This window comes from Adiantum capillus-veneris, chromosome 5, assembly GCF_014529385.1.
Source record: "Adiantum capillus-veneris isolate H3 chromosome 5, ASM1452938v2, whole genome shotgun sequence".
In the NCBI taxonomy this organism is placed as follows: Eukaryota; Viridiplantae; Streptophyta; class Polypodiopsida; order Polypodiales; family Pteridaceae; genus Adiantum; species Adiantum capillus-veneris.
The window spans coordinates 110,184,513-110,205,182 of record NC_140935.1 but is presented as its reverse complement, the minus strand read 5'-3'; the positions used below and the strand labels follow the sequence as shown (position 1 = coordinate 110,205,182).

At 45.4% G+C, this 20,670-nt stretch overlaps 1 protein-coding gene and 1 long non-coding RNA gene across 4 annotated transcripts in view; one reads left to right on the top strand and one right to left on the bottom strand.

The window, feature by feature from the left end:
- The window catches only part of LOC147457906 (uncharacterized), a 207,193-nt gene that overhangs the window by 27,534 nt on the left and 158,989 nt on the right, over positions 1-20,670 (top strand). The window lies entirely within an intron of this gene.
- Positions 1-20,670, bottom strand: part of POL{LAMBDA} (DNA polymerase lambda (POLL)) — a 197,978-nt gene that overhangs the window by 21,585 nt on the left and 155,723 nt on the right. For both annotated transcript variants that reach the window (XM_086512682.1, XM_086512683.1), the window contains one exon: positions 11,845-11,933. In XM_086512682.1, coding sequence (XP_086368808.1) covers positions 11,845-11,933 — 89 coding nt within the window. The remainder of the gene's footprint in view (positions 1-11,844; positions 11,934-20,670) is intronic.

Here is a 20,670-nt window from a genome sequence, read left to right as displayed (position 1 = left end):
GTTGTCTTTGTCTATGCCCTCTCAATAGAGAGTCTCTATGTCTCTGTATCTCAAGTAATAATCCGGGACAGCTCTGATCCTAATATCTCATGACTCTATCTAACGAGTCAAAACCATCTCTGAATAAACAATGAAAGCGTCCACGTATCTCATAGTAGACTGTGCAGTGACATATGTAGTGAAACTCTCTCTCTGGCTTTGCATGGCATAACTGACATATCCTAGTGTCTGCTGGTATGCCTCTAAATCTACCTGTCTCAATCCCAAGCTGGTGTGAAGATGTGCGAATCTGGCCTATGGCACATCGTAACCCATGAGATAGATGTGTGTCCATGTAGCTCGGCCGTGTGACAAATCCGTCTGTCGTGAGTTGGAGAAGATGCTCTCTATAGAAAGCCCTCTACGTACCCAACTCCCGTGATGGATCTATCCATGTCCTCCTGCTATCAAGCTGGATAAGATCCTGCCGAATGAGTCTATCTCCATCCGTGTAAGAGCCAAAGATGGTGCATCAAGAGAATACTGGAAAGGGGGCAGCTTGTCCATGCTGAAACCATGCCTCTGAAACCATGAGCTCATCTGTGCATACCAACATGATGTATCTCCCTATAATGCCAGATGTCTGGATGACTCAAGAGCAAGCCTAGCATACCTGTCCTTGGTGGTGTCCCATAAGCTGTGTACAAATGATACTGATCTGGTGAGTGCCTCAACCTCCATAGGTGGGGCAGCCAGCTCTGCTCGTATGATGTCATGTGGAATTGAGGCCTTGGCTCTAATCAGCCTAGAAATCAATATCAAGGGCCTCTCCATATTACTCCATCCAGCACTGTCAAAAGACGGTCCCCAAACCAGAACCCCATAGTGCATAACTGAAGCGACCAAAGTGTCGAAAAGCTAGAGCTTTGTTCGAGGTTCCAGGAACTGAACCTGCGAACAAATCCTCTCTAAACTGCCTAGGGCAACATAGGCACAAGTCAATCTAGTGTCTGCTGCCACTTTTAGTGTGAACCTCGGTCCAGTAAAGACCACCCCAAGATATGTGTATGCATCAGTGTACTCCATACTGTCTTTGACCATATGTGAATGTAGATGCTGATCTCCTAACCCACTGTGGCGTGGTATTAAATACCATGACCTTGGTTTTACCAAGGTTAACAGACAATCCACTATCCCCTGCAAAACTATGCAATGCGTCCAAATGTCTCTGCATACCCTCTGGTGAGTCTGATATCAACACGATATCATCAGCATACAATAAAAGAGGGATCCATGTCCCTGCAAGCTGAGCACCTCTATCTCCTGCTCTGTCAATATAATCAGAGACCTCATCAACATACATACCAAATAAGTAGAGGACAATGGGCATCCCTGTTTCACTCCGATAGTGGAGTGAACTATGTTAGATATCCCCTCTGATGTGCATACATGACCCATCACTGAAATGTACAATGCCATAATCCCCCATATCAGCTCTGTGGGTACCCCCAATTCCATAAGTCGACGCATCAATCTGGCCCTCGGTACTGTGTCAAAAGCTTTGTGGAAGTCCACAAAGCTGCAATATATCCGTCTACCATGTGCTCGACCCTCCTCAATGATAGCTCTGAGTGTAAAGACATGATCCAGTGTGGAGAAACCCCTCCTGAAACCAGCCTAGCCAAGTGCCCTTATGCCCATAATCTCTACCCAACTGCTCGGCCTATGCTCAAGGATGGATGCATACAACCGTGTCAATGTGTGTCCTACCATGATAGTACGGTAATTCCCCGGCACTGTGGGGTCTCCTGTCTTGAAGACAGGTACAATAGTAGATAATCTCCAAGACTCAGGAAAGCCCTCACACATGACACGGTTGAATAACTGAGCAAGCATCTCTGCCAACAAGTCTCCATCATGTATAATGTGCTCTGCTACCAAACCCTCATGATCCTGTGCCCGTCTGGTCTTCATCCTATCAATAGCCTCCTTTACCATCTAAGTGGTAAAGAAGGTGCTCGTAGCTGGACATGGCGTGGTGGATCTAATAATGGTGGCTGTCCAGGTACAGTGTATGAAGAGGTACAGTGTATGAAGATGCTGCATACTGCCCCCATATCTCTGTAAAAGTAATCACTGGTGGGGGAGACTGCTCATGGAATAGACGCTAAGCCTCTCCTGAATCTATACTAAGGAAGAACTGATATAAATCTTGCTCCATCTAGACCAAGAAATCTCGCTTCTTCCGTCGCACTAGTCGTCGTGTAGCAATACGAGACTGTCTATAGGTAATCACTCCCAATGCAAGCTCCCGCTGTATCTGAGCTCTCCTCTGTCAACACTCCTCATCATACCAGATGTTCTGAGGCATGTGCCCAGAACGACGTCTCTGACCAGGCTGAGTGTGTGGGTGTGCCTCTGTCACTGCCCCACGCAATATCACTGTCAGCATAGATGTGATCTCCTCCGCTGTGTATACTAGCTCTGATGTGCATAAAAGCCTACGTATCTCCTCTGCATAGACTAAGTCAGTCTCTGGTGTAAAAGTATAGCGTGGATGTCTACCACCCCGTGAGGCCTAAGATGTAATGTACTCAAAGAAGGCTGATAATGTCAAAAGTGCATAATCTACTGCTATCCCAACAGGCCTGGGCCCCACTGTGAAATCTTGCATGTGAGATAAAGCTCGGATGTGTCAGAACATAGTCTACAGTACTGGACCCGTGTCTGTGTGGAAAACAAGTAAGACCTGTAGCTGTAGACGATGGGAAGGTCGGTAAGCCATTCAATATGGCTAAACTGTGAGTAGTCGTCATCTCCCTTAGGTATCTCCCATACTCTGTATGCTCTCTGTCGTGTGAGCATCTCTCAAGCCCCATCTCCTCTGGCTCTAGCTCTCTGAGCATCTCCTCTGAGGTGTCATAGAAAACCGTCTGTGAACTGCCTGTACGAGCATTGAAATCCCCCAAAAGTATGATGTCTCCATCCCTGGAGAACTCCCAGATATCATCATCAAGTACAGAGTAAGGAGACTGTCCTCTGGGTGAAGCATATACTGAAGTACTGGGAGGAAAATAGCATATGGCGATGTACAAGAAACGTCGAGTCTCTGCCCTCAGCCTCACCCACAAGTATCTGACCTGATCATCTCTATGAACTATGTGCAGTAGTGGCTGGAGCTCCTCTCTGAAAAGAACTGCTACAACTCCTGATTCTCTAGTCCCATGCTCAGATCTGGTGCATGTCCTTTCTCCCATCTGTATCTTGATATATGCGGCATCAACTGTCCTGGAGCCTGATGAGTCTCTGAGTAGAAAACAATGTCTCTGTCTCTGAAGCTGTCCTCAAAGGCCCCCACATCAAGTCTATACGAACCATTACAGTTCCAAACTGCCATCCTGAGAGTGGTCCCATAGGTCTCGCACTGTCATGTAGAGCAGTGCTCTGTAATCACTACTCGTCCGTTTCTGTAGAAGGCTAACTTTCCCTTCTCCCTTGCTGCTACAATCTCCGGCATGACCTCTCTCATATGTGCAAGCTGTGAGAGGGTAAGGTCATCTCCTAAAAAGATACCTCTTTTCTTGAGGGTTGGCCTCTTCTTTAAAAACTCTTTCTTTTCTTCCATGGCCGGAAAGCGCAAAATGAGAGCCCGTTCTTTTGAACTCTCCCGATTAACTTCAGTCTTCTTGCCCACTCTCCAAGCTTGTGTGTGCGAGGACTTCTCCACCCCCACCATTGACATGAGGCTCTTCACCTCTTTGTCCACCTTATTTGAATCTTTTAGGCCGGTCACTCTCACGTGTAGAGCGCGTACCTTTCTTCATTGTTCCTCTTCAAGTGTCTTGTTGATGATGTCGGGTGTAGTCGGAATGTCCTTGCTCTTCCCCTTCTTGACAACTTCAATCCACTTATCAGCCTCTTCCACCTTCTTTTGCGTTTTGGAGAGAACCTCCACCCATGAGGTCTTCTTTTCTCCTTCCTCCTTTATTTCTTTGACTTGTGCTCATATACTATTCAGCTCATCTATCATTGATGGCTGAATTTTTCCATCTTCAAGGTGTCCTCTCTCTTTAATTTCGTCGAGTTCCTTCTGAAGGGCTGAGATGCTACCTTTTAGAGCTTGAATTTCAGCCCGGAACTCCTTGCGCTCTAGTTCCCTCGCCTGTTCCTCCCTCTTTTTCCATTCAAGAATTGAGTTCTTCTCTTTCTTCCACTCATCCATGTGAGCTTTGCATTCTTTCAACTCTCTTTCAATGGCTATCGTCCTCTTGCTTGTGACCATGTAGTGCGCCGCCATCTTTCTTGCCTATTCGTTTCACTTCCTCTGAGAGAGAGAGAGAGAGAGAGAGAGAGAGAGAGAGAGAGAGAGAGAGAGAGAGAGAGAGAGAGAGAGAGAGAGAGAGAGAGAGAGAGAGAGAGAGATTGGAAGCTGCTCCCGGTAGCGACGCAACTATGATCATCGAAATTGTTTCAAAATCAAAGTGCTCGAGTTGTAGCTCATCATCCTCATGTTGCAAGTGATTGGCTACTTGCTGTGAGGTCTCCATTGCGCAGATGATGACCTCTGCCTCTGCTTTGCCCTGCGCGCGAGACAGAGAAAGAGATGCTGCACGTCCCTTGCTTCCTGCTCGCGCTATTGCTGTATCAGAGAGAGAGAGAGAGAGAGAGAGAGAGAGAGAGAGAGAGAGAGAGAGAGAGAGAGAGAGAGAGAGAGAGAGAGAGAGTTCTATTATCGTCCTGGGAGGTCAAATATGACCTATGGGACCAAATGAACATGTCACGTGGTGTGAGTGGAGTTCATAAGTGACTCTCGATGCTCAAAAATGGCTGAAATGAGCGTCGCAATAGAGAGTCCACATCGTGGTTGGGAGAGGAAGGTATGTAGGGAGAGATCATGGCTGAATATATGGGGAAAAGGGACCTAATGTGGTCAAAAGCTGAGCACTCAAGTAGTGCGTGGTACTCACTCTCTCGCACTTGACGAGGGCATAAGGTGAAAAGTCGATGACACTCCTCGCCAGTGCCCCAACGTCTTGTCTCGCAGCGTAGAGAATGGGAGCTAAGACGAATGGAGGCAATGGTGCGGATCGCACTCAACGGGATGGGCTCAAGGATGTAGGAATGGGTTCGGTTACCTCGTTCCGAGAAGAAGAGAGATTTGCAGTTTGGGGCAACGTGTGTGGTGTAATGGCTGAAGCGAGAACCTCCGGATTTCTCCCAAGCCGTGATACATCGGCGTTGTAAGAAGGCCTCATTAACTTGGGAGTCGATCGACGCATCCTTGAGCAAGTGACATGCATCCCATCTTCCAAACCATTTCTTGATATCAAGCATCCACCCCGAACTTAGTATTTTGCTCTTGCATGTCTTTTGAACCATTTGACTTGCTTCATATGCGATTCTAGGAAGTCGATGCAAAGGGCTACGTTGTGTCTTACGCATGTACTCCACAACCCTTTGCATGCCCAAGACCTCAATGGGAAGCAATCCGGACTCAAGAAGTAAGAGAGAGAGAGAGAGCTTGCGCGCGCTGCTGAAATTAGAGAGAGAGAGAACCTGCGCACTGCTCTTGAGAGAGAACCTGCGCGCGTTGCTGAGAGAGAGAGAGAGAGAGAGAGAGAGAGAGAGAGAGAGAGAGAGAGAGAGAGAGAGAGAGAGAGAGAGAGAGAGAGAGAAATGTTGTTATGTTATATTATTAACGTCTTCAAAAGGCCAGAGTGACCTATGAGACCAAATTGATACAAAAGTGGTGAATCTGGTACAATGTCTGAAAAGTGTGAGAGTGAAAATAAATGCGAAAAACTAAATACAAAGTATTAGATACTTCTTAGGAGAATTCTGGGTGTCTGACTAGAATGCTTCTAATCCTTTGTTGTAGTCTCCTCCGGTGAAGTGTGCTTCTGCATCTCGGTCGTGGTCGTCACGATTTCCTAAGCTCAATCGCCCTGTCAATGAGGGTGCCTTTGGTATGAATGTGGGTACTCCTTTGTGCTCGCTGTTGGCCTCTTGCTTCTCCTTCCATTCCTGCTTCTCTCGATCCGAAGAAATCTGTGATCTGCCTCTGAGGTTGTAGTGCTCTTTGTCTTCTCATTAGATTATCCCTGTGCCGATGTAGTTCCAGTAGGTATAGGCCTAAGCACCTTTGATCTTGGTATTGCATGACTCTATCTAGAGGTCCAAAGCCTTCTTAAAATAGACAATGGAAACGCCCACGTATCTCATAGTATACGGTGCAATGGCATATGTAGTGTAATTCTGTCTCCGGCTTCATTCCACAAAACTTGCAAATTCTGCTCTCAGGTGGGATTCCCCTAAATCTGTCAAATTCAATTTCCAGTTGGTGTGAGGATGTACAAATCTTACCAATAGCACATCTCAAACCATGAGACAGGTGGGTATCCATGTAGTACGGGCGAATCACAAAACCATATTCAGCTAGCTGTAGGAAGTTTTCTTTGTAGTCGGCCATCTTCGTGCACAATTCTTGTGTAGGGTCTACCCATGTCCTCTTAGTGTCCAACTGTATAAGATCCTGGCGGATGATTTTATTAATCTCCGTCGTGTGATTGCCAGTGATGGAGCCTCAAGAGAGTATTGGAAGGGGGGTAATCTTTCCATACTGAACCCGTGTCTCTGAAACCACGAGGACAGTTGCGCATACCAGCATGATGTATCTCCTTTCATTGCTAACTGTCGAGAGCATTCGAGGGCCAATCTAGTATATCGGCAATTATTTGTATCCCACAAACCATGTATAAAGGACATTGATCTGGTAAGAGCTTCAATTTCTATCGGAGGGGCAGCTAGTTCCGCTCGGATAATCGCGTGTGGTACGGAGGCCTTGGCTCTAATCATTTGGGAAATCATAGATACCAACAGTCTCTCCATTGACTTCCAATTATCCTGATCCACAGATGGTCCCCAAATATGGACCCCATAAAGCATAGTCGAAGCCACCACAGTATCAAAGAGCCAAAGTTTTGTTCTTGGTTCCTGAAACTGCACTTCTGAACTCATCCTCTCCAACCCTCCCAAGGCCGCAGAGGCTCTGGACAATCTAGCATCCGCTGCTTTCTTAAGAGTAAACTTCGGTCCTGTAAATACCACACCAAGGTATGTGTATGCATCTGTGTACTCTACTGTATCCTGGCCATATGCAAATGTAGGTGCCGATCTCCTAACCCACTGCGGTGTGGTGTTAACAGTTAAACACCATAACTTTGGTTTTACCCAAATTCACCGACAGTCCGCTGTCCTTTGCGAATTTATGTAATGCATCTAACTGCCTCTGCATTCCATCTGGTGATTCTGCTATCAATACAATATCATCTGCATACAACAACAAAGGGATCCATGACCCTGCAAGTTGAACACCTCTGTCACCCTCTCTATCAATGTAATCTGATACCTCATCTATATGCATACCAAATAAAGTAGGGGACAGTGGGCATCCTTGCTTTACTCCAACGGTGGAATGAACAATGTCGGAATCCCCTTCTGGAGTACGTACATAACCAGTTACTGACCCGTATAAGGCCATGATCCCCCAGATAATCTCTTTGGGGACCCCTAACTCTTGCATTCTGTGGATCAATTTGGCCCTTGGTACTGTATCAAAAGCTTTCCGAAAATCCACAAAGCAACAATACATCCTTCTCCCGCTTGCTCTTCCTTCCTCAATAATGGCTCTGAGCGTAAGAATATGATCGAGAGAGAGAGAGAGAGAGAGAGAGAGAGAGAGAGAGAGAGAGAGAGAGAGAGAGAGAGAGAGAGAGAGAGAGAGAGAGAGAGAGAGAGAGAGATGAAATGAAATGAAATGTTATATTAACGTCTTCAAAAGGCCAAAAATGACCTATGAGACCAATCTGTTACAAAATGGTGAATCTAATACCATGTCTGGGTACAAAAGAACTAGATACTACTATTAGAATCCATCCTCATCTGCACTTTGGATATCAAGAGAGTATGGCTCGAATCCTCTACTGTAGTTTCCATTGATGCTATGTAGCCCCTCTCCTCAATTGTGGCTGTCTGGATCTCCGTGGCTCCAGTGCTCGGTCGATGAGAGTGCCGGTAGTGACCAAATGAGTGTGGGCTGAGCTCTGCAATGATGACTGCTCCTCTGGCTGTCCCATATCTAGTGAAAAAAAATCTGTAATCTGTCTCCGGGATTGTCTCTCTCTATCTCTCCCCAATAAAGTGTGTCTATATGTTTGTAACTCAAGTAGATATAGCCCAAGATATCTTTGATACTCATAACTCATGACCCTAGAGAAAGGACCGAAACCCTCTCTAAATAAGCAATGTAAACGGCCACGTATCTCATAGTACACTACGTAATGTAGCTCTGTCTCTGGCTCTAACTGGCATAAGCGGCATATCCTGCTGTCTGTTGGTATCCCTCTAAATCTACCAGTCTCAATCTCCAGCTGATGTGAGGATGTGCGTATCTGACCAATGGCACACCGCAAACCATGAGACATATGTGTGTCCATGTAGCTGGGTCGAATCACAAACCCATCTCCTGTAAGGTGGAGAAGATTCTCTCTATAGAAAGCCGTCTTCATGCCCAACTCCTGTGGCGGCTCTATCCATGTCTTCCTGGTATCTAGCTGGATCAGGTCCCGACGCATGAGTCTAGTAATCTCCACCCGTGTAAGAGACATCGAGGGTGCCTGAAGAGAGTACTGGAAAGGGGGCAGCCTGTCCATGGTGAAACCATGCGTCTAAAACCATGATGTCATCTATGCATACCAGCATGAAGTGTCCCCCTGAAGAGCTAATTGTCTAGAAGACTCAAGGGCCAGTCTAGCATATCTGTCTCTAGTAGTATCCCACAAGCTGTGCACAAAGGACACTGATCTAGTAAGCGTCTCAATCTCCATAGGAGGGGTAGCTAGCTTTGCTCGAATGATAGCGTGGGGTACAGAGGCCTTGACTCTGATCAATCGAGAGATCATAGATACCAAGGGCCTCTCCATACGTCTCCAACCATCCTCGCCTACAGAAGGTCCTATGTCTGCACCCCATACAACATAGCTGAGGCTACTAAGGTATCATAGAGCCATAATTTTGTCCGAGGTTCCTGGAACTGAACCTGCAAACACATCCTCTCCAAGCCTCCCAAGGCCGCAAAAGCTCTAGTCAGTCTAGCCTCTGCTGCTCTCCCAAAAGAAAACCTCAGCCCAGTGAAGACAATCCCAAGGTAAGTGTATGCATCTGTATACTCTACAATCTCTTGACCATATGTGAAAGTCGGTGCTAATCTCCTGATCCACTGTGGTGTGGTGTTAAACACCAATAACCTTGGTGTTACCAAGGTTTACAAACAATCCACTATCCTCTGCAAATTTGTGTAATGCATCCAACTGTCGCTGCATACCCTCTGGGTGAGTCAGAGTTCAACACAATATCATCAGCATGTAACAACAATGGGATCCACGTCCTTGCCAACTGGGCACTTCTATCACCCTCTCTGTCAATGTGATCAGACACCTTATCAACATACATACCAAATAGAGTAGGAGACAATGGGCAACCCTGTTTCATCTCAATGGTGGAGTGAACTAAATCAGATAGCCCCTCCGGAGTGCGTACATGTCCCATCACTGATTTGTATAGAGCCATAATCCCCCAAATCAACACTATGGGCACCCCCATCTCCTGCAGTTTGCGCATCAATCAATGCTCTCGGTACCATGTCAAATGCTTTGCGGAAATCCATACAATAAATCCGTCTCCCATGTGATTTGCCCTCCTCAATGATGGCTCTGAGTGTCAAAATATGATCAAGAGTGGAGAAATTCCTCCTGAAACCGGCCTGGCCCTGTGCTCGTACACCCTCACCCTCTACCCAATTACTCAACTGCTGCTCAAGAATGGATGCATACAACCGTGCCAATGTGTGAGAGAGAAATGAAAATGAAATGAAATGTTATATTAACGTCTTCAAAAGGCCAAAGTGACCTATGAAACCAGAAAGTTACAATGTGGTGGATCTGATACAAAGTCAGAGTAACAAGATGACAAAATGACAAAATAAAATACTATGGGATCCTAGACTGCTAGGTGTGGACTAAGCAGCTAAACAGCTAGCTGGGATAGCTAGATCATAGGAGATCCACCATCGGTCGCTGACGGATCTCATCAATCTCCTCCATGGTCAGTAGTCTGACCAGGCATCGTGCATGTTGAGCCAAAGTGACCCGAATCCTCTGATGCAGCCTCTGTCGTGCTGTGTAGTCCTCCGCAGTCGTGGGCGTCTGGATCTCCCCAGCTCAGTCGCTCGGTCAATCAGTATGCCTCTGGTGTAAAGCGACGAGCTCTGCTGTGGTAGTAACTCCTCTGGGTGTCCAGTGGCAGCTCTAAAGAAGTCTGTGATTTGTCTCTGAGACTGGCTAGCCTCTCCTCTCATCAGGCTCTCTCTGTGTCTGTGCAACTCGAGCAAAAACAAACCCAGGAGAGAGAGAGAGAGAGAGAGAGAGAGAGAGAGAGAGAGAGAGAGAGAGAGAGAGAGAGAGAGAGAGAGAGAAATGAAATGTTATATTAACATCTTCAAAAGGCCAAAGTGACCTATGAGACCAGAAAGTTACAATGTGGTGGATCTGATACAAAGTCAAAGTAACAAGATGACAAAATGACAGAATGACAAAATAAAACACTATGGAATCCTAAACTGCTAGGTGTGAACTAAGCAGCTAAGCAGCTAGCTGGGATAGCTAGATCACAAGAGATCCAGCATCGGTCGTTGGCGGATCCCATCAATCTCCTCCATGGTCAGTAGTCTGACCGGGCTTCGTGCATGTCGAGCCAAAGTGACTCGAATCCTTTGATGCAGCCTCCGTCGATGCTGTGTAGTCCTCCGCAGTCGTGGGCGTCTGGATCTCCCCAACTCAGTTGCTCGGTGGATCGGTGTGCCTTTGGTGTGAGGCGACGAGCTCAGCTGTGGTAGTAACTTCTCCGGGTGTCCAGTGGCAACTCTAAAGAAGTCTATGATCTGTCTCTGAGATTGGCTAGCCTCTCCTCTCATTAGGCTCTCTCTATGTCTGCGCAGCTTGAGCAGAAACAAACCCAAGCATCTCTGATCCTCGTATCGCATGACTCAGGAGAATGGTCCAAAGCCCTCTCTGAACAAGCAATGGAAGCGGCCTCGTATCTCGTAGTAGACGGGGCAGTGGCATGTGTAGTGCGACTCTGTCTCAGGCTCGATGTCACACAGGGGGCATGTCCTGGCCTCTCCTGGTACTCCGCTGTATCTCCCAGTCTCGATCTGCAGCTGGTGTGAAGATGTGCATATCTGGCCAATAGCACATCCTATCCCATGAGACAAGTGGGTGTCCATGTATCTGGGCCTCGTCACAAAACCATCCTCCGAGATGTTCACGCTCTTGTAAGAGGAGTGACCAATTTTAACCAATAGTCCCAAGCTAAGATGACCTGAAATCTTGGCTGAGGAGTTATATCTGTCTTCTATGTCCTGATTCATGGCTGAGCTATAGCGAACTTCACTTTGAGACTGATTGATATAAACAAATTCACGTCTTCATGCTAATGTTTTCAAAAGATAAGACTCATCCAGGCTAAAGTGGCAGTCAGGTTCCGACCTTTTTTTTTCTCCCCAACTCTTGGCTAAGGAGTTATATCTGTCTTAATCAGCAGTGCTGATGTTGTTCCCATCCCTTCCCAAATTGCTTCCCAGTGTGCTCTCTAAAAGGTGTGAGTCAATTCAAGTGGACATGATCACTGCACAAGGGATTCCATTTTAATTGTATGTAGTAACTATCATAACAAGAAATAAGGAAATGAGTAATCTCAATGTCCGACAAGAGAAACACAAAAACCAGCTTTCAGGTCAATGCTCTGTACCTCGATCCATCAGGATGTGTAATGACAAAATCCATGTCACTGCAAAATGCTTTCCCCCTTCGATATGATCCACCACAAAGCACACTAATCTGCACAGTAAAGATCAGCACTGATCAAATTCGTTCACCAAGAGCTGATTCTTTCAGAATACTGTTTAACTTGAAAATTGTCTACCTGTTGGAGGTGTGTGCCCGTGTATGTGTTTTCAATTGTTACAAAGTTTACATTCCTTGCAGATGAGCTACTTACAACATGCCATGGGCATGTACGGGTGTCTATGAGGGCTAGCATTGATACTTCAAAATGTATAGTGCTATGCTTTTTGATGGTTTCATGAAGAATGGGGGTGCAAAATGGAAAAAGTCAAAGGTACATGTAGTTGAAATGTAAAAAAAGGTTTGTACTCTCTTGGCCTACTTGAAGAGGCCATGCATAAATCAAATTATATGTATCCAATATACAAATACAGTGACTTCAAGTCCTCCATTCAACATGGATAGGGATCCTCCTTGTCCATAATCATAGCCAAAGAGTGTCAAGCACAAGATTATTGATCCAATCTGTTGACATTGTGCAACATGACCCTAATAGTAGGTTAGATCAAGGTAGGCCACCAGCTGGCTCTATTGGTTCACTTATTTATTCACCTTTTAGCATTTATTACCTTAGTCTTTAGTATTTTCTTACCAGATAATTTTCTGATCTCAAAAGGTCTTTCAGGCCTTTTTGCAGACATAAAGGAATGTTTCGTTTCATTTTATTTCTCTCAGGTGCACAATAGGGTTATCAAAGGCTTCTCATGCTGCTCACGCGAGGTTTACACATGATCAGGCTGTCATGCACACTGCCCTCTTGCCGTACACTGCATATGCTTATGCAAGTTTTCCATACGGAGCCTTACACATAGCCACTTCCAATTAGCTTTGCTTGTTTGCTGCACGCACAATTTTTTTTTTGTAAATCTTGCCGATGCAATTTAGAAGTGGGAAACCTCAAAGCGAGGAAAACCCATGAAAAATGAGAGATACAAAAAGTGGAGTACCATGAGACTCTGAGGGCTAGGAACAGTCGAAGTAAATCCTATAGGGCATCAAGAGTGATGTCCCAGCATCATAGGCGAAATGCAGCACTTGACCAGGGGAATATTTACAATAGGGAAACGAGTCAACTGCAGTGTCTTGAAACATTGATGAGTTCCAGTGATGCCAAATGGCCCACATAACCCAAAATCTGACCCAATTAAAAAACAATGTAGCTTGTGACTGCGGAGACTGGAGCACCCTAAAAAGCCAAAACCATTTGTGAAAAATGCCGGAAGGAAAATGCAACTGAAGAGTAGCCAATACTTGCTGAATGAAGGATCTAGAGCAACGACACTGCCCTAGATCACGCTGTCACACACATTGTCCTCGTGCCGTATGCTGCATATGCTTATGCAAGTTTTCCAACGGTGCCTTACACGTAGCCACTTCCAATTAGCCTTGCTTGTTTTGCTGCACACACTATTTTTTTGTAAATCTTGTTGATGGAATTTATGAGTGGGAAACCTAAAAGCAAGGAAAACCCACGAAAATGAGAGATACAAAAAGTGGAGTACCATGAGGCTCTGAGGGCTAGAAACAGTCAAAGTAAATCCCATAGGCATGAAGAGTGATGTTCCCAGCATCATAGGCAAAATGCAGTACTTGATCAAGCAATTATTTGAAATAGGGAAACGGGTCAACATCAGTGCCTAGCAACATTATTGAGTTCCAGTGGTGCCAAACGGCCCACAGAACCCAAAATTTGACCCAATTAAAAAACACCGTAAACAGTGACTGTGGAGACTGGAGCACCCCAAAAAGACAAAACCATCTGTAGACTGTGAGAAATGCCGGAAGGAAAATGCAACTGAAGAGTAGCCATGAATGAAGGATCTAGAGCAGCGACAACCCCACAATAAGTGTGGCACAGTCTCCTCAACTTCATGACATCTAAGACAACGAGAAGGCGCAATATGCCATGCATGCAATAAACTGCCAACAGGTAGAGCTCTCACTAAGCAGCGCCACAAAAAAATACGTTCCTTCAAAGGTAGATGACTCTGCCAAATGCTAGACAATGTTCGTCGCCACCACAAGGATGACTTGGAGTGTGCCCACAACTGATTACCATGACGCAGAATCCATGCATCACATTGCAAGAGGGTATGAACATTGCCAGCTGAAATGCGTAGTAGCAAGATTGCAATCAGAGAAGCGAGAATCCACATCCAAAGGGGAAATGGATGAGTGATCAACAAGTATCCTTTGAATCTCCCGCCAAAGAGGAGAATAGTGGAGTCCCAAATGGAAAACGGGACGCTGCATCAGCGAACGAAAGAACATGACCCATGTCATCCACCACCTGATGCACCTGGCATATTCCTTTTTGAGAAAGAAAATATGCCAGGCGAGTAGAGCGTTGGACCAAACTTGAAGAGAATGCCCTGCTCCACGACTCTCCAATCGAAGAAAGTTGCCTAGAGAGGATTGTCAACCATGCCATACCAAATGCGCAGTGATAGTCATCCAATCAATAATGAGAGAAGAAGTAAAGGGACATCCTAGAATGTGTCCTTCAAGCTTCCCAAAAATGGCGTCCCAATATGTAGGCTGCCAATAACCAAAGGATGGCATGACAATATGCGCACACGAATGTGATACCATGAGTGTCCAAGGTTGTTGCTGCTCCACCAAGCCTGGCAATAGCATAGCTTTCCGAGCCAGAACATGACTTCGCAAATCCAAAATATTCAGCCTTCCAAGGCGCTTGGGAGAACACAATTTGTCCACAGATGAAAGCTGAAGACCCTTTCTGCTAGACGAGGTGCACCATAAATGCTCCAAAAAAGTAGACATGAGGGAGTGCAAGCGCAACTGAGACCAAGATAACATAGGTTAAAAAAACTGCACATAAGCCATGAGAATGCAATGCACAATCATAAGATGCACATGTAGTGGCCAAGTGGACAATTTAACTTGGAAATGCAGACGTTGGAGCACCCAGTCCAATTTCTATGAAGCTGATACATCCCAAGCCAGCGAATAACACAATTGGCGAACTATGGTGTGCGGACGAACAATCTCCCTTGGCCACAACATCTAATGCCAGTACACTCATTTAGAGGTAATAGCTTGGATTTACGAAAATTAACTTTGCCGCCTACCACCAATCCAAACAAGTGAAGAGTACCCATAATTTGTTCCACATCATCATAGTGATTGCGAGGCATAAATAAAGAGTCATCCACATAGGCTTGTCCGATAAAGTACTGCCCAGATGGTATGTCAGTCCATGCAATCTACCAGTGGATGTCAAGGAATCCAAATATATAAGCAAGGGGTGAGTAGCGATTGCATAAACCAAAGAACTAAGAGTACATCCTTGCCTTACTGAACGTCCCAAAGGCCAAGAATTTGTGAGAAATCCATCCAACAAACCTGCAAAAGTGTTGTGTGCATACAAGAAAAATATCACACGAGAAAACTTAGGCCGAAATCCCGATTGTTGCATGGTATCTGCAATGTGGTCTCAAAGAATAGTATCAAAAGCCTTTTCAATGTCAACCTGCATGATGAAGACATCTTGTCAAGTGTACTTCGCATATTCCATTCCAATGATAACATTCACGAGGTTATCAGTAATTTGACGTCGTGGTATGAAGCCATACTGAGATTGATGCAAGCCTTCATGCAGAAAGCACTTGAGTCGATTAACGAGCATTTTGGCCATCACTTTAAATACTACATGCATGAGCATAATTGGCCGACAATGAGAGAATTCTTCACGTAGTGCATGCTTGGGTATCAACTTGAACAAGCCTTCTTTTCAAGAGGAGGACAATTCATGCTGCTCCCAGGCCATATTCATCATGATCGGCACTGGCAGCTTTCGGTAATCCCAAAAGGACAAGAAAAATTTCTCAATAAGGCCATCCCAACAAGGAGCTTTCCAATAGGCCCAAATCAAGCAAGATGGCATACAATTTTGTCTCAAAGAAAACAAGTTTCAAGTCCCGGGCTTGCTACATCAAAAGAATGGGAGTAATATGCGATAGAAACAAGTGTTACGCTTGGTGAGCTTCTTGCGTGGGAGATGAAGGAGCCTCAAAGATCTTGCCATGATGAGACTCCCCTGATGATAATTTAACTCTCTGGATAGCTTGAGATTGTCTAGAATGATGTAAATGCTGAAAAAATTGTTTGGAGGCACAACCTTCATCTACAAGAGCCTCTTGACAAGCTCAAGTCTGCCATTTGGCCAACTTCCTCTCATCGTTATGTTGTAATATAGTGCGAGCTAAGAGCAACTCAACCATCTGGGTCTCAGTAAGATAGAAATCGTTAGCCAAGTGCATTAATCTGCTGCAAGTAACTTTTTCCTGTTTACATGTTCTCTCAATTGTGACAAATAATACCTGCCATAATCTTGGATAACACATTGAACATGCATAGCAAAGCGAAACCATGCTGTGTCCATATCAGCATGCATCTAAGATATCAGGATGATGTTCACAATCATAGTGCGAAATAGTTCATGCTTGAAAGTTGAGATAAGCATTATTGGCATGCAAAAGTCTCTTTTTGGGTAGTGAATCCTTGGCAAAAAGGAGCCAAAATGGGGTTTCAAGCCTACGGGAGCATGATCTGAGAGACACAAGGTATAATCAATCCTCATATTGCATACAAAGTCATCGTATTGCTGCATGTGGAAAGACACCTGCGATCCAATCGAGCGTGATACATAGATTGAGGAATATGTTGAAATGTGAATCCTTGATCATCCGCATGCAAAAGGGGCTGCAAATCCAATCCATGACAAGTCAACATGAACCGATCCCATGATTGTCATTCCACATGAAGCATGTGAGAGTGCCCAATAGTTTTATTCCCAAGGTTTGGGGCATTATTCAAATCTCCACAAAGAAATGCATTGGAACGCCAACAATATGAGGAGACGGCCCCCCACAACCCTATCCTATCAGCAGATGTTGTGTATGCATATAATCTGCCAAAATCAAAAACTTCCCCATTAACAATACATTAGATGACCCCAACCATCTCCTTGCTGGGGGTCATTGAAAACCAAGGTCGGGAAGAGCTCATGTCAAACAAGCATAAGCACTCCAGAATAGCCCACTGATCCTAGATAAACTATCCAATAGCCCGCAAGGTAAGAAGTTTGTTCAATAACCACCTTACGGAGTTAGTTTATTATAAGAAAAAGAAATTCTTAAACAAATAAGTGAACTTTTGGAAAAGGGTCTTGTTCGACCTAGTACTTCCTCAACTGTTCACCAGTTTTGCTTGTTCAAAAGAAAGATGACACTTTCCGATTATCGTTCCCTAAAAAAGATCACGATCAAAAACGGATTTCCAATTCCTAAAATTGATGATATTTTAGATAGTCTACAAGGCGAATTTTCAGCCGCATAGATCTCAAGAGCGGCTATCATGAGATTCGTATTGCTCCTGAAGACATACATAAGATTGCGTTCCGTACAACCTTCAGATTGTACGAGTTTTTAGTAATGCCTTTTAGCCTTACAAATGCTTCAACAACTTTCAATCCAATGATGGATCAAATAATTTGTCCTCATCGACAATTCATAGGAATCTATTTTGAGGATATCTTGATTCTCTCACACATAGAAAGGAACATAAACCGACATTTGCAAATTGTGTTCAAAGAATTGCAAAAGCATGAACTTCAAGTTTATGCTAAGAAAAGTGATTTTTTCTTGACCAAAATACACTGTTTTTTTTATTCCAAGAAAAAGATCCTTCCATTAGTTAATAAAACTGCCCATAGGGCTACAACCACCTCTATCAGAGAGGGCTACATCAACCATAAGGGGAAACTCTCCCAATGAAAAACAACATATGTACAATTGAGGACTAAATCAAGAGATGGGAGGAGGGAAAAGCCACACAAGTGGGCGGTAGTGCCATCTGGGCTTACGCCCTGGGCTCACGCCCAGGGCGCCAGAGCCGCAAGAACGCCTCTCTACGCTCCCGCATGGGTCAGAGCTACCCTGAAGTCTCTCAAACTGACCCTTGAGAATATGGATCACCTCCAACCAAAAATCATGAACAGTCTCCGCCGATGGGACAGGGCGTGCCTCGAAGATGCGAAAGCAACGGGCCCACTAGATGAACCAGAGTGTCAGGCCATGGACGAGCTCCCAACGCACCTCTCTCTCACTGCACCACTCTTGGAAGGTAAGCTCTGTAGCAGGCTGGAGTGTAAGTTGGCCCCCTTGAATCACTATCATCCTGCTAGTGATGATAGCTCAGACTGTAGCGTAGGACCCGTGAGGGTGGACCAAGCAGCTGCACCCCAAGTGTACTATCGCGTTGTGGAGAGGGCTGGCATCAACCGAAGAACCCGAAGCCAAGCATGTTGTGCCATGGGGCAGTCCCACAGACAATGACGCTGACTCTCCAAAGGATGGTTGCAAGCTGCATAGGCTGCCAAGCGGGCCACTATGTACTAGCCAACTCCCCATTGCTGTAGCTCTATATGCAACTAGCCACTGGAACAAAGTGACTCGCCATGGCTATCTGGAGTCCCACAACCTCGCCCAAAGGCCTGAGAAGAACTCAGTTGTGAGACCCTCCTCTTGCCAATGAAGTGTTGCAGCAGGACGAGCCTCTCTGTGCTGCCAGTATGTGATGCCCCAGTCGAACAGTGTACTAAAAGAAGGGGATCCCTCGGTGGTCGGCTGAAGAGAAAGAGTCTCTTCAAAACTACTCTCCAAGATGCCACTACACTCGTGCCAGAGGGCATCTCTCCCAAGCCCAAAGCCTCCAATGGCCTGTCTCAAGAGCTGTTGGATCAGAATCTATGACACAAGTTCTCCCAAAGCCACGCTCCTTCACTCTACGGGTGCGACTCTTCGCCCAATGGTCGCAGCTCTTCGCCGAAAGGATGTGTCTTTACGTCTATAGTCGTCTCTCTTCACGAGGAGACTCTTCGTCTCCTATATAAGGAGCCCTTGTGTCACACATTCAATCAATCAACACAAAGTCTTCTAAGTCTTGTTTCTAAGTACAGTTCAAGCTCCTTAAGTCTTAATCATGAGTTTAAGTAATTAATGAAGGATTAGCAACTAGAATCTTTACAGTGGTATCAGAGAAAAAAAAAAAAAATACTGGGACCCGAAGGTTGTGAGCCTCTCACCCTTGCCGCTACGCTCTACCCTCTCTTGGAGTTGCATGGAAGCAGAAGAAAGGTGGTACACACACACACAAATAATCAGGAGGTAGCATGAATTTATCTGCTCCAATTACATAAAATAAAAGACAGAAGAGCTATGCGTTTGTGCGCGGCGTACCCTAAAAGCTTGCACCCCTTCGTCGGGTTACACGTCTTCGCACCTATGTGCTCGCACCCTTTCATGTGGAAGGACATGGCCCTGGCAGACAAGTACCTCCTCACATTCACACCCCTTCATGCGAAAAGATGTGCCTCTTGATGCTGGACTGCTGGGCTGAATCACTGGTGTTTTTACGTAAACAAGCCAGTAGTGCATGGTATTTTTCTACTCACGAGTCACGAGTGGACATCTTAATCCCGGAACCAGCCAACAACGTTAAATATAATAAAAAAAACCCTCATGTGAACTCACTTGAAACGTTAAATTTCCCCAATTCACTTACGTCAGGCCTAATGACACACAACAAGCAGCGTTAGATTTTGTGCACCCCATTCTGCAAAGTACCCTCAACAGCGCTGGCTCTGTGTGCACTTTTTGCGTGCGGGACTCTCCGCCATCATGGTCTATGGAGAATTCAATGTACCCGTCCAATATCTCCCGTACATAGACAAGGTTCCCGACACAAAATTGCCAACGTACCCTCACTCGGCACCCGCAGTCATTATCATTCCCGATATCCCGGAGCCGGAACACATTCCAGATACCGTTCTTGTTCCCTGAGCACTCGTTCCAGAACCCATTACTGTAGCAACACCTACTTCCGCACAAGTTCCAGTTCTCGAGTCTCGGCGTGAGGTTATTCCAAGTTATCAATTACTTTCTATAAGGAGTCGGCATGGACGAATCACAAGATAGCCATGACAATATTAAACTTGAGGACCCGATAGCAATTCTCAAAGAGCAGATGGCAACACTTTCCAAGAGCCTCGCATCACTTCACAGTCGCTTGGAGCAGATGCAGATGGGACTCTCTTCTCGGAGTCACCCAACTCCTTCTCCGACTATACATGCATCTTCTTCCGATGCTTCAGTGGTCGACCAGGAAGAACCACTCACACAAAAGCCTTCAGAACTTAAATTTTCTCACCCAAAGCATGGTTTCTCGAAGACAACTAGACACAAAGTATCTTCGTGCGAGCAACAAAAGTCTCAGCATGAATATTCTTGGAAATGTTACAATACTAAGCAACCAACTTCTTATTCGAATCATCAGCAACAAAAGAAATAATATGAAGCTTCCAAAGAATCAGCAGTGATATCAAGATGGGCTTATTTAGTGGCACATATATCCAACCCTAGTCGAGTACTCGGTCATGAATGCGGCGACGTTGGACAAGTTCCCCCTCGCGAGCCATGCCCTACATTTAAGTCTTTCTTGTCTGATGGTGGTAAAGTTGAAGATTTATTGATCCTTTCCTTGTGCAAGAGGATTCTTCACAAGTCTAAGAGGCAACAACTTCCTCAACCTCCTCCTCCTCAATTGGAAGCCTTAATACCCACTGAGAAAGCTGAAGATTCAGAAGATTCTCGTTCTCGTGTGACAACCAACCGGCACATAACGCTTTCTTCGGCCATGATCCAGGCAT